This window comes from Chelonoidis abingdonii, chromosome 4 (assembly GCF_003597395.2).
Source record: "Chelonoidis abingdonii isolate Lonesome George chromosome 4, CheloAbing_2.0, whole genome shotgun sequence".
NCBI lineage: Eukaryota > Metazoa > Chordata > Testudines > Testudinidae > Chelonoidis > Chelonoidis abingdonii.
This window is the reverse complement of record NC_133772.1, coordinates 154,715,202-154,732,773: the sequence shown is the minus strand read 5'-3', so window position 1 is coordinate 154,732,773 and position 17,572 is coordinate 154,715,202. Positions and strand designations below refer to the sequence as shown.

Genomic DNA, 17,572 nt, shown 5'->3' with positions numbered 1-17,572 from the left:
TAGTACTACGCCGAACTCTGCTGTGCAACAAAAACATTTAAAAACTAGGCCATATGGAAAATTCAAAACAAACACTTTATTTATTACTGAAGTAACCTAGAAAGTGAGACATTTCAGTTTAACAGATATTCACGAACATGTATTGGTCAATAATGGGTAGGTCTCTAGAGGCACTTAAGGACCATCAAGTTAGCATATTCTAATATAAATACTAAGACATGCATCGAGGCAGAGGGAAAGATATCTAGAACCCTATGTTGGAAAATCTTTAATGCATTTGCCATTTCTCATGACAGTTTGGCATAGTTTCCTAAATTCACATAAGATCAGGGCTGTAGATTAATTGACCCAGGTAAGACACTGCATTAAAATCTTTCCATCCTCTTAACTTTTTGGCTAAAAAGAACCTATTGGTCAGATTGTCGATTTGTGTTTTAATTCCTTCCCATAAAGTAAAACAATGGATTAAGAAAGTTACACTAAGACTCTTTAAAAAATTGCTTACATAAGCAAAAATTAGAGTAATGGCATAGTATTCCCAAAGCCATTATATTTTCTTGCAATATATCAAAATGTCTTTTTTTAAAAAATACAGTAGTAAAGATTGAGGTATAACTTAAAAAATACTTGATAATCTCTTGCACTAAAATAGTCACTTCATTGTCTTCAGTAAATATCAATGGCCTCTTTTTTGCCGACTTTCTTCCCCTCAACTGTATGTAAAAATTTCTGGGTCTGGAATTCTTCCTCTAGGTGTAAAGATTGAACTGTTTTTTACTTGAAGTAGCTGGTTATTTTCTTGCTGCAGAGAGCGAGAGGGAATAGATTAAAGTTCCTGTTAATACAGTGAAATTTACATATTGACAACAGCTGGTCTATACTGAACAAGATGGACTTTACCTCCAGGGCAGTATGGGTAAACTGCAGTTATTCCATAGAGATGTGATCTCTGCTCTGGAAGATACTCATCAGTAAGGAAGCCATTGTCTCTATTCACAGCTATAACACCATCCCTATTAATAAAAGTGAGAAATGCTTTAGTCTCCCACAGAAATAAATCCTCTTTCAGGAGTAGTTCTATGTTCACAGAATTTAAGACACAAGGTAACTACATCAAGCCAATTCATTGTGCTAGTTTTATTATTTTAATCAGTACAGGACAGAATCATTAAAGGAACTTTCCAAGGAGGTGGTATTGCCTCCCAAATTTGTGTCCTGGAACATTTGGGAAGGATGTACAGGTTTAAATTGAAAACAATGTAATTAGATTGCATTAATGCCTGCAGTTCCTTGGTGCCAGCACTGTTACTAAAGGGCTTTTTGGAGTGGGTAGAAGAAACATGAAGGCGGCCTTCGTTACGGGGCATGTTTGGAAAAGGGAGTCAAGTTTTTATTTTTAAACACCAAGAGTTTTATAAAAATATAGCTATAGCACCATTCATAACTGGGAAAGCTGGGGGTAGGTTCTTTTAAAATAATTATATACGTTTGTACGCTGCTTTTAATGCAAAGTGCATATTACATTTGGGCCTCCATTGTCAGGACTACTAAACAGCTGGCTTGAGGAATATGGGGTTGATTGTGTCAAATACACTGCAAAGATAGTCACTTTCACAGAAACCAACTTGTATATTAGATTCACTTAGGGGTTTTCAACTGAATTTTAGCTGGCTGTAGTACTCAGGAAACTTGGAAAATGAGAACTTGATATTTTTGTGAGTTAACATTCAGTGAAAGCTGAACAACTGCTATGGAACAGAAAACTCCCAAACCACCCCATAACTGTCAATAATACAATAGGCTGGATTGCTGCTTAAAGATGACATGCTGGCATTTGCCCTTAAATAGTTAGGCTAGTAACTATTATGCCCTAGATCGTTGCCTACCTTCTCCAATCAGTGTGATAAAAGTGATTGGCATAACTAACAATACTGAAGGGGTAGTTGAGGTTATTCTGAATGACACGCCTTCCTGTTCCATCTGGTAACGTGCACTCCAGCTTCTTGGTACCTTTTACAAATAAAACATTTAATCAATCAGGCAAGAAATAGTGTATTTTCCATGGAATTGTATTCAGGCTAGAAGGCTACAGCATACTGTGGCCTAATGATGATCATCAGAACAGTTCTGATCAGTAAATTTGTATCCTAGGTCCCTTCCTTCTAAAGAATGTGAAAATCCACATAACTGAGGATAACTAGAATTTTGGTTTTCCAGGGTGTGTTCTTTACCCTAGAGGGATTGATTCTATAGTGGGAGTATAGAGACTGAAATGGAATTCCCAGTTTGACAGCACGTATGCATCTACCTCTACTCAATCCACTACAGGGGCATAAAGGAAAGTACTTTTCCATATATACTTGTTCATAAGCCAAATTTTTTTGGTTAAAAAGTGAAGCATTGAAGGGGGGACGCTTATTAATGGATCTTCACCAAAATTGCTGATTAAGCTCTATTCAATTGATATATAGTCATTTTGTTTACCTGGAGCATTCACAGGCCTGGGCCCTCAGCTCCCAGCGGCTGCACTGTTCCTAGCCCATGGAGCTGCGGACAGGTGGCCAGTGTCCCTTGGCCCACACCACTTCCACAGCTCCCAGGGCTGGCAATGGCAACTATGCACTGGAGCTGAAGGGCTCTGTGCCTGGGACACTCCAGCTAAATAAAACGTCCTGGCCCACTAGCACTTACCCTGATGGGCCGGGGCCAAAGTTGTCAACCCCGTGATACAGGTCAGCTTATGGAAATACAGGTTTGTCACTTTTACCTATCCATCTTTTGCGGGGGGGGGGGGGGGGAAGGGGTTGGCTTATAAACAAATGGGCTAATGAATGAGTATATACAGTATGTTATTTTTGTCTATGTGCCTATGTCAGAGGCACAGTTCTTCAATCTGTGTCACATATATGGTATTCACTGAAAGCCCCGTGTGGATTCTAAACAGCCCTAAACATATCTTAGTACAAAATGCAGCTACACATGTGTTCTCCTTGGATGCTGCATAGGTACAGAAAGTGTCCATCTGTGTGTGGCAGCCACTGTGTTCTCGTGATGAAGTGTTAAATGCTGTGGTGTGTTAAATGCTACAATTCCATGTTACTATTCACGACAGGCAAAACAGCCTGCAAAAGAATTGTGGAGAAATCCAAACAAGGAATGCTTCTGTAGAAACTGTAAACGGGCAGCCCAATTTTAGAGGTTAAATTATTTCACCTTTCCTTTAAAAAACAAAAAAATCTATCCCGGGCGAGTTACAATCACTTCTACTGCTTGGAGTTGGAAGCCTTTGTTCTGAATACTGCCCTCTGCTGGTGGCTCTAAAGCTGGTCTACCCAACACCCACTTAACCTCTGAAGACATCCACACTTCATTCCCATACATAAACCTAACGTGTGGTAGAGGAAAATCATCCACAATGTTTTAGCTGATAGAGGCCAGCTAACACACTTAATGGAAAATAACATTACACAGCTTCACCAAGACCACCTTACTCAGTCGCATATTTTCAGAAGTCAGTAAAGTATTTTTTGCTTTTCAATCTAAAATTTGTCATGTTTAGACAGGCAGTGTGTGGAAAAAATCCACTTCCTGTTCATTTTTTATAAGGGGGATGATGGGAGGTGAGGAAGTGAATGGAGAATTTTTATAGATGGGCTATGTTTCAATCTATTAGCTTAAGTTACCTGCATCTGCCCAGCAAATCAGTTTGAAGAAAGGGTCAAAAGTCAAGCCATTTGGTAAGCCTATGTCTTTATTCACCAGAATCCTTCTGTTCGCTCCATCTACGGTTGAGGTTTCAATTTTGGGTGCTTCACGATTCCAGTCAGTCCAGTAAAGGTTGCTGTGGGGGAACCAATTAACAAACCACGGTAAGGATTCACAGTGGGTGAACCAATTTAAAAAAACAAAACCCAACAGAATTGGAAGAACTATCAGAAAAGTCCCAGACGTCTCAGTCTGCTGTCTGGACCAGATCATTAGCGGATGTGAAATTCCCTAAAAGGAAAGCTGAATAAGCTCCAGAATGTGTTTTTACAACCAATCATTTGCAAGAATTAGATTGAAGCTATTCTTCTATAATTAGGACCAGTCCCATTAACTTTCTAGTAAATGGGGTGTTGTAAGCAATCTTCATTAAAAAATGTGTTCCAAATTTGTAGAAGATTCAAACCTTTCAATGATATTTTAAATCTGAACTCTGAATATAACTGGCAAATTTAGCCAAATATTAAACTAGTAAATAGAAGGGTAAAAGTGTTTCACGCTCCGCTCTTGAGTGCCTCCTTCCTACACACTCGTAAGGAAATAACTAGCTGGAGCGTGTGCACATGAGAGAGAAATGTCTATCACACCAGACATTACCACGAGTACTTGCTTTGCAGCCAGGTAGCATTTATTCAGCTTATTTAGAGCACAAAGAGTTTTGTCTCAGGCCAGTGACTGACTGTAGGGGGCAGCATGCACGTGAGGAAAATTCAGCTCACTTATTCACCAGTGCTTTTCCAGTGCGGTAGCCAGTGTACTTAAAAGCACTAGCAGGTTTGTCTAACCCTGTTGTGAGACCTGTTTACATTACAGCTTCCACTTTTGGACTGGTGCTAGTGGTGACTTATGGGTCTGACTTTTAACACTGAAAATGCAGCTCCTAGGTCCAGCATTGTAGTCAGTTGCCTGTGGCTGTATCTCATTTCATTCCAACCCACCATATGAACGTAATGACACAAAGGTCTGTAAGAATACAGCCCTTTATAAAGCATGGGTCCCGTGCTGCCGTTTACCCTCTAATTGCATCCACAGTGATTGCACGAGGATTCACAAGGTCTGCATCAAACAGAACTCGCCGCTCAGAACCATCCAACCTTGCACGCTCAATTTTGTCCAGGCCGCTGTCTGTCCAAAACATGGTTCTGCGGAAGTAGTCAATGGTGAGTCCTTCGGGACTCATCAGGCCTGGAAGGAAGTGACAAGAGAAACACTGTCAGTATATGTGCAAGGAAGGATTTTGTGATCAGACTTGGTATTTACGTACAGTAGAACCTCAGGGTTATGAACACCTCGAGAATGGAGGTTGTTTGTAACTCTGAAATGTTTGTAACTTTGAACAAAATGTTCTGGTTGGTCTTTCAAAAAATTTACAACTGAACATTGTCTTAATACAGCTTTGAAACGTTACTATGCAGAAAAAATGCTGCTTTCCCCTTGATTTTTGTTAGTAGGTTACATTTAACACAGTACTGTACTGTATTTGCTCCCCCCTCCCCTCCCTGCTGCTGGCTGATTGCATGCTTCTGCTGCCAACTGAGGTGTGTGGTTGATTGGTCAGTTTGTAACTCTGAGGTTCTACTGTAGTACTTAAAATTTTGTAAGATCATGTACTTAATCCTCCCTGTACCCCTCTTGGTCCATCTAGTGCTCCTCTCCCAAATCTATCATAATTTGTGATGCCTCATTGGAAAAGCCAGGCAGATAATGGCTTGCCGAAGGTTACAAAGTGCGACCACATCAAAGCTGGGATTAAAGCTCAAAAATTCCTCCTTCCCAGCTCCACTGTGATTCTGCTATGTGGACACTTCAGTGTCTCTATTCAAACCAGCCATAGTCAATCCAAAGGAAATGGGGATTTACCTGAGTTAATAATGGTTTCAGGTTCAGCCCCTGGTTCTAAACTTGCTCGGTTAACTGTCCGGCCAGCAACGTCTGTCCAATAGACCATTTTTTCCCGACAATCATAATCTAGTCCAACCACTATGGAACCCTGTAGAGATTTAAAATAGATATCCTTTTTTTTAACATATTGGGGGTAGCCGTGTTAGTCTGTATCCAGAAAAGCAACAAGGAGTCTGGTGGCACCTTAAAGACTAACAGATTTATTTGGGCGTAAGCTTTTGTGGGTAAAAAATAAAACAAAACAAAAACCTCACTTCTTCAGATGCAGCTTATTCTCCTCCACTGCAAAGGTCTTTACGTGGCTGCAGCTGATGGGAGAAAAGTGGACTCAGGCAATCTTGCATGCCTGGCTCCATGTTCTAGCCATAGTTTGAGGGTTGTCACTTTGGGTACCATTTGGTTAAAACGATCAACCTTTCTGTGTGCGGGAATACGTTTGTAAGACATCAAAGTTTCAAATGGGTGGTTGTATTTTAATTCAACCAGCTGGGCCCAAGTCTGTGCTGCTGTAAGTGGCTGCCAACTTGAGTTGCGTTTCAGCCAGCAGCAAATTTCAACCGCTCCATCCGTCTGACTTTTGTTTGGTATGAGATACTCAGGCTGGAAAAATGGAGAAGCACTTCCGTCTATTCTGAAGCACTGGTGTGTTACTGTCCAGATTTTGTTAGTTGCACGGCCTAGGAGTTTGTACTGAAATCTTTCGGCATTCTTATTTAAGACTGATGTCCCAGGCACATGTCCGTCTCCAGCTGGGCTTTAAAAAAAAACCTCTGGGATCAAGCAGAGACTTGTACAAGATTGTAGCTAAGACATGTAATGACCTTCAAGCTTTCAGGAGGGAATATTTCACAATTTAAGTATATTCTCTGCCCCTCCCCTCTCCAGATATAGATTTGATGGTCATACTCCAATTCTTAGTTTCTCTCGACCTTTTGAGATGTGCGAATAAGTGGCTTGTCTCTAATGGAGCAGGGGGAGGAGGAGGGAGAAAAGAAAGATACAAAAGGAGAAGGGGCTGTGGAAAGGTTCAAAGGTTCAAATACTTTCTCAACGAAGTATCTGAAGCAAAAACTGGAATGGATGTTACCCTCTGCTCTCAACTATGCAATCTCCTACTTAGCCTGAAAACCACACCACACCACCTTCGAGTCCGATTTTATTTTATCAGCTGGAGAAAGAGAAGAGAGACGACAAAACTGAAAATATGATCCTGATCCGCAAGCTGTGCCCACTGGGTGAGGTGCTTTGTCCCCTTCTAGTAGGGCTGTGTCACATCAAGGTCGATGAGTCTACTACAGCCTTGTCTACAAGGCCTGGGTCTTTCAACTCAGGAAGGAGCAGCACATACATTCAGAGCCAGAGGTTCAGTCCCAGCTCTGACAACGCAGGTGGGGCACGTTAAGACAAGTGGTGGCCAGTACTGGGAGCTGAACTGGGAAACCTCAAGATGTGCTTCCCTGGCCAGGTGGCGTGTGTAAGCCATGTCCGCCTGGTGTAGTGCGCTGTCTCCCTCTGCTGTGGGCTAGGTGCATAGCGATTGATTAGCCTGCTACAGTTTTGGCAAGAGAGCTGGGTCTGTTTTTAACTGTCAGTCAATCCCCCCTTTGCCCTCCTCAAGGCACTGGTGTTACATACATATATGTTCCTTATACAGGCAGCTCATCTCCCAAGGCAAAGATTCTGTATACACTTGTCACCACATAAGGTGCATCCTTTAAAGCCTGAGTTGCTAGATGCAACGCATTCTGGAGAAGATACTTTACATGCAATGAGAGCAGAGTCTTTGCCATCTCTTTCTGAAGCCTGGTGCCGTTCAGAGGTAAATAGCCTATTTGCTGTCCCTGAGCATACAGCAGGAAGGTGCCCGCAGCAGGCGGAGTCACATCAGGACGCGGAGAGGGCTGGACAGTGGGAGGAGCAAGGCTGGGGAGACCTGTCAGTCAAACACAAAACTTTGTCAAAACTTTGGATAAGAATTTTCCACCCAGCTTTAAGACTCCGTGCTGGCAAGTGCACACACATGCAGAGAGACAAGGTGGGTGACGTAATATCTTTTACTGGACCCACTTCTCTTGGTGAGCGAGAGACCAGCTTTCAAGCTGCACCCAGTTCTTCCTCCAGTCCCACCCTTTTGAAACCTACCGCACTGGAATCGGTGCGCGATGGATTACAATTCAGCTTCTTGATTTAGGGCCTGATCCTGCACTTGAAGCTGCACAGACATCTGGATCCCACTGCAGCATCAAGACCTTAATTAGTTATATCCTCTGTGTCTAGACCCCTGGCTGTGACCCAAGTGAAGCTGCGAGCATTAGACTAGCAGCAGTGTGACCATTTTCCTCACCCTAACAAGCCTTTTGTTTCACACACAGTTCCTCCCCAGCAAAGCACTGTGTACTCACACGGCGGAGGAACGCCAGGTTCCGATCTCGTTCCGTGAACCTCTCTGCCACTTTCATCCACGCACCAACAATAGCCACTGTTGCCATGACACTGGAGCGGGTTAAAGTTGCCCAGAGCGTCACACTGGGGTACGTACTGGTCTTCACGTGGCCTGCCACCGTAGTGCTCCAGAAGGCTTTGCCGCCAGCGTTCACACATGGTCTGCGGTCTCTGGGTGGGCTCTACAGCGAAGGGTGAGAGGTTCTGATGGGAGCCCGGCCAGAAGCTACTTACAACACACACAAGCCCTAAGCACAGGCACCACCTTGCAAGGCTCACCGGCTTTCCTGCACCAGGCCCATCAAAGATGCTAAAAAACTTTAGCGCCCAAAATAATTAAACTAGAAAGGACTATAGATCTTAATGGAAAATGTGCAGCCAGCTAACGTATGCTCGGGCTGGTTTAGAATAGCTTTCAATGGGGTGGGGTCCCTTTAAGGATTTACCCATTGTTCCCAGCCCAGGTCATTCTAACCAGTCCAATGCCAACCCTGGCAATCAGTATCCATTATAAGAGATGGTGGACAGATGAGGGCAGAAGCAGGGTCAATTACAGGAACAGGCTACTTGACTCTGGGCTCTGGAAACTGTCTGAGCCAATGATAAGGCCTGGAGAACGTCCGCTGTTTTATAGAGAACACAGTGGGAACTCTGGCTTAATCTTTAAATACTTTCCTAAGCAAAGGCTATAACCTTACTGCTAAAGAAGGGGGGTGGGTTCTGTTTGACCAGCTCTTGGCACCACTGTGCTGAGTGCAATTTGGAAATGGGGGATGCTGATCTTAAGTGGAGCCACCCCGATCGTGTGCCCAGAAGGGCAAAATGTAACCAGCCAGCGAGCATGGTGATGGGATAGGAATGTAAGGGCGAATGGAGCAATCCCTTTTGTAGCAATGCAGCTCTGACCCCAGGCGTGAGCACTGGGCATCTCACAACCTCCCTCGGAAGTGCCTTTGCCTTCAGCTCAGGATCAGGTACGAGAAAAGGCAGATTTGTGGGGCTGGGATCTCTAAGGGGAGATGAAACAGAAAAAGTCACATTGATTTGAGAAGCTCCTCAGTGACCTATTTCCTCCCCCAAAGCAGCAGGGGGCTGAGGCTCAGCGCCTCCAAGGGATTTAGGTGCTTAACTTCCAGAGATTTCAATGGGAGTCAGGTGCCACAGTGCCTTCAGCCTGCTTGGACTTTGGATCCGGCCCTAAAAACATAAGAACAGCCGAACTGGGGCAGACCAAAGGTCCATCTAGCCCAGTATCTGTCTACCGGCAGTGGCCAATGCCAGGTGCCCCAGAGGGAGTGAACCTAACACTTGCCCCATGTACTTTGCCTTACTCAGCAGGCTGATCAATAACAAGCTATGTTCACGCTCATCAGAGGGACCTTAATACACCTGCTGCTATGGGCCTGATGCTGAGAGGTGCAGTGCACCCACAGCTCTGGTATATCATGACAACAGCCAGGAGAGGCTCCAGTGTGCTAGGCGCTATACAAATACCTAGGGAGAGACCATCTCTGCCCCAGAGAGCTTCCAATCTAAAGTGGCAAAGTGACTTATACCAGCTGGAAACAGACCCCATGGCACCTGGAGCCCAATCCAGTGCCCTGGCCCCACTACCAGCAGGTGTGGAGGAGGGGAGAGGGAACAGGGTTCAAAGCCTCAATAGCAGCCCCTACGCAAGGGCTCATCTACTTCCCATTTCCACGCCTCATGGGGCAGGTGGAGGTGCCCAGGGCAGGGGCTATGTAGCACTCAGGAAATCGGGTGCATTTTACACTAGCTATGGCTGTGCACGAGGAAAAGCAGGTTTCATTGGTACCTGTGTTTGATCAGCGAAGGGCCGATGGCAGCCCACGGCAGTTCCCACGGCAGCCTCGGGAGGGCAGGGCTCACTCACCTGATGGCCTGCAGCGTGGCGGGGCAGTGCCTGGCGGGCGTCTGCTTCCAGCAATCTCCTGCCCGGCTCCATCCACGCACCAGCAAAAGCCAGTGCTGCTGTGGCACTGCAGCGGCCTGTAGTTCCCCTCGTCATCGCACTGGGGTCTGTGCAGCCCCGGGTGGGCAGAAACCCCTCGAAGCCCATGGGCGGGCTGTGGATAGAGGCGCTCCTGTTCACACGGCGTCAGGCGCTGGGCGGTTTCTGCCCACAGGTACGCGGCAGTGAGCAACAGACACAGCAACGACACAGGGGTTACGCCAAGGTAAAAATCAAACATGCCTGGACAGCCGCAGGTGGCGGGTATCCTAGGCTGGGGGAGGCCAAGTCTCCCCAAACAAGCGTGGCCCCGCCCATGCCACACCACGAGACCCCCCTCCTGCCTCCCGCTCTTCCCCTGTGGCCCCAGCCCAGGCTGCTTCTCTGCCCACTCTCCCCTCTGAAACGGGCAGTGGAGCCTGGGACTCGGGGGGTCTGGGGCCAGTGCTTGGGCTGGCTGGCTGGGGCTGGGGCCGGCCAGCACTCCAGGCTGGCTGGTGGGACGGGACTCCCTTGGTTGCGGTAGGGGGCTTGGGTGGGGGAGGGGGTGGAAAGGGTGGGGCCTCAGGCTGAAGGGGCGGGGCTAGGGACTAGTCTCCCCACCACCCATGTGGACAGTCTTTCACTCCGGCCTTTCTCAGCTCATTCACTGCTGTGCTCCAGCCTCAGGCACCTTTGCACGGGAGGCAAATAGTATGAGCCCCTTTCTATAGGCTGGTAAACTGAGTCACAGACAGGTCGGGTGATCGACCGAGGCCACACAGCACGTCACTGGCAGAGTCAGGAATAGACCCCATAAGTCACAACTGCTGCTCCCTTGCTCTAACCACTAGATGCCTCTCCCCTTCCCCTCTTTGCAATCCAGTTCCCTTTACTTGTCCACATTTTGAAGGGGCAAATTTGGTTTTGGGCATTTGTTTTCATATTGCCCCCCATGGTGAACACTGGTCAAACCAGGCAGCTAAGCTTTGGCCATGTACATACGCCAGTGAATGGTGCTATAAATTATAATGCGCCCATTAAAGTACCACACTCATTCATTGTTCTGCCCAGCACCAACAGGGTTTGCCCCTGGGCCCTTCAGCAGGGCCTCTACCATTTGAGCCAATGGTGCACCTCTGGTAGCAATAGTAGGCAATTATCCTCTAGTGGCGCAGTCAGTAGAAAGGGGAACATGGTATACGTGTTGCCAGTGTGCTCAGCTAAAGAGAACTAGGCTCGTGTGTTCACTGACTTTTGTCCAGCCTGCTTGGGCAAGAGCACAGCAACTCCTCACTTAAAGTCGTCCCGCTTAACGCTGTTTCGTTGTTACGGTGCTGAGCAATTAGGGAACCTGCTCGTTTAAAGTTGCCCAATGCTCCCTTATAACGTCGTTTGGCAGCCGCCTGCTTTGTCCACTTTGCAGGAAGAGCAGCTCATTGGAGCTGGCTGGTGGGGGCTCGGAACCAGAGTGGGCCGGCAGCCCCCCATCAGCTCCCCGTGCGGCAGCCACCCAGCAGGCTATCAATTGCCAACAGTTCAGCTGTCCCTCCCCACACTGCAATGTGCTGCTCCTGCCCTCTGCTTGGAGCTGCTCCTGGGAGCCTCCTGCTTGCTGTGTGAGGGAGGGGGGCAAGAGGGGGGCTAATGTCAGGGTGTTCCCCTCCCCCCTGCTTACCCCATCTCCATAGAGCGGGGGAACGACAGGGCTCAGGACAGAGGGAGCTTCCTGGCAGCAGCTTCTGTCTCAACTTGCTGATCTACTTAAAAAGGCAATGTACTTAGAGTGGGCTCAGCGTACTTAAAGGGGCAATGCACATCTCTCACACACATGGTGTGTCTCTCTGTCTCTCTGCCATGCTGCCTCCCCTCCCTCCATCTGTGCTGCCTTGTAGAGTGTGAAGCTACATTAACAACAATGGGTTAACCCTTGCGGGCTCAGCCAAGTGCTAGTTCATCATTTAGCAGCAAGGCATTCCCTGGGAAATACCCCCACCCGCTTCCACCCTCTGACTCCACCACCTCAACCAAGCTTCACAATCAGCATTGCTGTGCACAGTATTAAATTGTTTCTTTAAAACTTACAGTGTGTGTGTGTCACCTGCGTCTGACGAAGTGGGTATTCACCCACGAAAGCTCACGCTCCAAAACCTCTGTTAGTCTATAAGGTGCCATAGGATTCTCTGCTGCTTTCACAGATCCAGACTAACACGGCTACCCCTCTGATAGTGTGTGTGTGTGTGTGTATATATAGCTGTACGTCTTTTGTCTGGTGAAAAACATTTCACTGGAAACTAAGCCCTCCATTTACATTAATTCTTATGGGGAAATTGGATTCGCTTAACATCGTTTCACTTAAAGTCGCATTATTCAGGAACAACTACAACGTTAAGCGAGGAGTTCCTGTTCAGAAAACAGGCGGCACAAGGGAAGCCAATACAAGTCTAACAGTCACAGGTGGTGGGTATAAGAGGCCAGAGGAGGCTGAGCCTCTCCAAACAGCTGGCCTGTGGCCTTCGGAGTGTGCTGCCCTAAAAGAGTGGGCACTCTGGCTGCAGCCTCGCCCCCGATCGTCCTCTTCCCCTGAGGCTCTGCCCACATGAGGGCCTCACAGGATGGAGTGAAGAGGCATGTGCGAGCAGTGAGCAGCTGGGGAGGCCAGGAGAGGGGTCGAAGAGACATGAGTGGCAGATGGGGTGATTGGGAGTGGGGGGCTGAGCAGGGCCGGGGATGGAGCGTGGGTGGGGCTTTGGGGGGCAGATGCTGAATGGGGGCAGGCCTCAGGGCGTGGCCACAGTCTGGGCGCACATAGCCTTCCCCCCGTGGAGCAGTCACACGCCTCCCACGCTAGCAGTGTTTACATGATGCTCAGCAAAAGCATGGGCCAGTCCTGATGTTCATACTGCATCAGGCCTTCAGCCTGTGATCCCTTACCAGGTGTGCAGTGGAAGCCATCCCCTTGGTAGCCTGGTTTACAGCGGCATGAAAAGGAGCCAGGTGTGTTGTAGCACGTGGCAGCTTGGTGACATCTGCCTTCAGCGCATTCATCCACATCTGCGGAAGGGAAAGGAACATGTTCGTTACCCAGGTGCAGCCGCCAGAGTGCTAATGTGTTTTGGGCCCCACACTACAGAAGGGATGTGCACAAATTGGAGAGAGTCCAGCGGAGGGCAACAAAAATGATCAGGGGGCTGAGGCACATGACTTATGAGGAGAGGTTGAGGGAACTCGGGTTATTTAGTCTGCAGAAGAGTGAGGGAGGATGTGATAGTAGCCTTCAACTACCTGAAGGGGGTTCCAAAGAGGATGGAGTTTGGCTGTTCTTGGTGGCAGATGACAGAACAAGGAGTAATGGTCTCAAGTTGCAGTGGGGGAGGTTTAGGTTGGACATTAGGAAACACTAGTTCACTAGGAGGGTGGTGAAGCACTGGAATGGGTTACCTAGGGAGGTGGTGGAATCTCCTTCCTAGAGGTTTTAGAGGTTTTTGAGGCCCAGCTTGCCAAAGCCCTGGCTGGGATGATTTAGTTGGGGTTGGCCCTGCGTTGAGCAGGGGGTTGGACTAGAGCGCTCTCGTGCTCCCAGAGGCTCACGCAGACGGTCCCGGCAGTTAGCATCCAATGACACTCATGGCCTGTTTCATGACAAGACACTTCTGGGCAGTTATGTCAGTGGGAACTGAAATACTGCTACATAATAGAGCTCCACCCTTCTGCTAACACGTATGGAAACGCGCGACTGAGCCATTTGGAACAGGGGCGGTCGCTCACCACGGGGCTGTACAGCTCCTGGCACAGGGGGGCCCTGATCTCCGTGGAAACCACTAGTTGTTACTGCAACATAGATAATAATAGTGGTGGTGGCTAGATCCCCACACCCAGCCTAGTGATACACAGCTGTGTCCCCCCCGCCCAAACACACACACACTTCCGCCCCCCACCAGGAGTGTCCCACAAGGCAGTAGTTTACAGCTGGTCAGCGGTGCCGTGGCAGAGCCCAAGCTCAGTCAGTTTCGCACTCCCCCACTCGGGGGACGCAGCGAGTGAGGGTGCACTCCTGCTTATTCCCAGACCCAAGCTCCAGGTAGCCTGTGTGGGAGCGTAAGGGGAGGGGGGGACTGACTCCCTTGACCCCACAGAGCACAATCCACTCTTAAGAGCCTACTGAAATTGACCAACGTTGTAGCTGTTGATTGTCCCCAGCACAGAGATCAGGCCAGCATCCCGTTCCATCGGTTTCCAAGGCGTCTAGGAACCTAGCTACGGCCGAGGGCCTCCTTTTTGCTATTTGTGTTAGGGCAGTACCCCAGGATCAGGGAAGTGCAACGCATGTGTGAGTATTTGGATTCCCACACGAGGTCTTTCTGACCATCCCTTACGTCCTGACGGCTACCCCAGAGTGTACCCGTCAGTGCTGCTCTCGCTGCCCCAGCAGCGCCTCCAGCTGCCGCACGGCGGCGAATGTATTCGGCACCATAAATACAGGACAGCACCTAGGGGGAGGGAAGGAGAAGCCCCCCCACAAAAGAACGTGCAGGGCCTCTGCCAAGAGGCTGGCTTTCCCCCTTCGGTAGGGAGCGCTTTGGCTGTCCACGGCCCCGGCTGCAGGCATCACCAGAGCCTCGAGGGGTGGACGTAGTCAACAGGTAGCAAACCCTTCATGCTGCAGAAACCGATCCCCTCGATGGCTGGCTGTGGTGACGCACATTGCGGCAGCCCTTGCTGCCTCAGGCGTACCAGACTCTCAGGCCACGTTCTGCAGGGGCTCATGGAGAGGAATGCAGGATTTCAGACTCTGGACTAGGCATCTGTGTAAGGGAATAAAATCCCTCCTTATGCTGGCTCTCCAGCCCTCGGGCACAGGAATAAACCAGACTAAGCACTCATTTGCTCCATCCCTGGAGCAGGGAGACGGGGAGTGGGCGGGGCCTTGGCTCGTCGCACCCACTCACGGGCCAGCACAGCTGAGTCGGCACGGGGGTAGGGGCTGCCATAATTTACTCCTGGTCCAAGCCAGCAGCCAATCGCTACCCCCACCCCCACGTCTCTCCCTAGGGGGCAATGAAGAGGCAGAAGAGGATTCTGGGTCTGAAGTCACAACCCAGTCCTGAGGCTAATGGAGAATCCAGTCCTGCTCCTGCTGAAGACACTGGCCCCATGCCCGCTGGCATCAATGAGCACAGGAGCTGGGTCCTGGGCGAGGCGCCCTCTTGCGAGGAAAATCCAACAGGCATAAGGCTAGCTGTAACCCGGCCTCCTCCTGCCCAGACTGTATGTTCTGTAGCCCAACAAGGGCTTTGAGCAGGGGGTTGGACTAGATGACCTCCTAAGGTCCCTAATCTTCTATGATGATTCGTCTTCCTCTCTGAGGACAAATCCCATGCCTGGGGACTTCAGGCTAACATGGGGATCACTCAGGGTAGAGATGGACCCAGAAGAGCCCAAAGGACCCTGGCCTCTAGGGGTGTTCAAAATCTGACCCCAGAGATGCAGCTGCATTTTGCAAATGACCTTTCTCTTTGGAACAGGGTCATGCCAACATCCCCTGAACGCTGAGTCCAGATCTGGATTCTGCAGCATGTCATCACCAACCCAAACTGGCATCTCCCCCCAACGGTCCAAGCAGAGAACAGGGTCCTGACAGGGAAGCACCCCAGAGGGAGAGAGGAAGGAGGGGAACCCAGCCAGGCCAGTCTGAGTGTTCATACCAGAGCAATTATGCCCGTTGCCCGTATAACCCGCCAGGCACACGCAGCTGAACGAGCCGCCTCCGTGATGAATGCAGCGGGCGCGGTCTGGCGAAGCACAGGTGTGGCTGCCGTCTTCGCAGGGGTTGGACGGCGGGGGGATTGCTGGAAAGGGAACGACATGACACGAGAATTGTGAGTGGCCAGGGGCTGCCCGCTCTCTCGGACACCTAGTCTTTAAGGCCAGAAGGGACCATCGTGATCATCTAGTCTGACCTCTGCACGTTGCAGACCATGGAACCTCACCCACTCCTGGCCATCTAGTGTCCCATCACCAGCCATTGGAGATATTTGCTGCTGGCAGTGACAGACTGGCTACATGCCATTGTAGGTGGGCTCATCGGAGCATTGGGCACCGCAGCGAGAGAGGCCCGGCCCTGGCCCGTCTGCCATTCAAAGGAATAGGCACAACAATAGTTCCCTACAAGGAAAGCATCTTCCCCGCGGGAGCGGGTTTTACATGGTCACAAATGACCAGCAGCCAGGCAGCCCCCTCCATCCCACTGCACCATCACACGGCAAATGGGTGAGGCCCTGGCACATCACCGCCCTCTCTATGCTTCCACTCCCACAGCACAGAAGGGCACGGCAGGGCTGGGAGGGGGCTCTGGCTCGAGTGCGCTGTGCTCTGGTGATGCCCACTGGCTTTACAGCCCTGGGGAGGTGGGCATTACAAGCCACTATAGCCCTCAGGCTGCTTTAACGTGTGCTGATGGCCTGCACTGAAAGATAGTGGAAGGCCACCTTTGCCCTGTCCCACCTCCCAGGGCCCATCTTCGCTGCAGGGTTAGCCTGGTGATTTGCACCCGGGTCCGAGCTCCAGGTCAGCCTCACACAGGTGTGAGCAGCCAGCCCGCAAAGCCCTGCCTGCGTCACTGGGCCCTCACTGATGCTGTGCTCCCCCATGCATGTCAGTCGGGCTTCTGGGGAGCCCCTCCCGCGGCGTGCAGGGAGCTGGGCAGCAGTGAGTGGCGGGAGAATGTGTCTGTCCTTCTGGGTGCGCGGGGGGCATTGTGGGACGGGTGACGGAGGACTAGCAGCACTCGGGTGAGCTACCTGAGTGAACGCTGCCCCTGAGCTCTCTCGCCCCACCGAGCTCAGGGGAGAGGGTTCAGTGTGCAGGCCAACGCCTTGGCAAGTGCCCGGACTAGCGCGGCAGTGGCGACCTGAGGCATGCCGAGCGCAGCACTGGTGCAGCTCAGGAGCCAGTCCTCCCTCCACCACCCTTACGCACAGGCGGTCCCCTGGCAAGCAATGAGGCAGCTCCCGGGAGGGCAGCGCCAATCAGGGTGAATATAGGCGGCACAAACAGGCCCTCACGGAACGTGCCCCGGCCAGTGCTTGGGGCCAACTCTTCAGTAATTGCCAGGTGATGGCAAAGCTCCCTCCGACTCCAGTGGGAGTCGGATCCTGGGAAAAAAGCCATTGGCACGTGCTCTAGCAGGCAGGGAACGTCCAGCAGGGGTGGAGGGGAGGGAGACTCACAAATGGGCTTGACACTTACGCACACACACGGGCCTGTCGCCTGCCAGCTGGTATCCGCTGGGGCACTCGCACCTGTAGCTGCCCGGAGAGTTGATGCACACGGAGCGGTGGTCACATCTGCTGAGGCTCTCCGCACACTCGTCGACGTCTGAGCAGGAAGAGAAGAACCCGGTTACACAGCCGGCTGGGTAAAACATTGTCTTTCACGCTTCCCGGGGGCCTCTGTCTGGGGGTCTCCATTTAAACCGGCTGATCTGGAGCGTAAATGATTCCTTCCTAAGCA

At 50.1% G+C, this 17,572-nt stretch overlaps 1 protein-coding gene across 1 annotated transcript in view; it reads right to left on the bottom strand.

The window, feature by feature from the left end:
• Nucleotides 1–348: 348 nt before the first annotated feature.
• NID2 (nidogen 2) overlaps nucleotides 349–17,572 on the bottom strand; it is a 50,367-nt gene continuing 33,143 nt past the window's right edge. The window contains exons 10-21 of the mRNA XM_032765934.2: nucleotides 17,309–17,437; nucleotides 15,766–15,909; nucleotides 12,995–13,114; nucleotides 10,004–10,246; nucleotides 8,070–8,291; nucleotides 7,431–7,600; nucleotides 5,626–5,755; nucleotides 4,779–4,950; nucleotides 3,684–3,841; nucleotides 1,887–2,010; nucleotides 901–1,013; nucleotides 349–802 (exon numbers count right to left, since the gene is read on the bottom strand). Of these exons, the coding sequence (XP_032621825.2) occupies nucleotides 792–802; nucleotides 901–1,013; nucleotides 1,887–2,010; nucleotides 3,684–3,841; nucleotides 4,779–4,950; nucleotides 5,626–5,755; nucleotides 7,431–7,600; nucleotides 8,070–8,291; nucleotides 10,004–10,246; nucleotides 12,995–13,114; nucleotides 15,766–15,909; nucleotides 17,309–17,437 (1,736 nt within the window). The 3' untranslated portion in view covers nucleotides 349–791. The remainder of the gene's footprint in view (nucleotides 803–900; nucleotides 1,014–1,886; nucleotides 2,011–3,683; nucleotides 3,842–4,778; nucleotides 4,951–5,625; nucleotides 5,756–7,430; nucleotides 7,601–8,069; nucleotides 8,292–10,003; nucleotides 10,247–12,994; nucleotides 13,115–15,765; nucleotides 15,910–17,308; nucleotides 17,438–17,572) is intronic.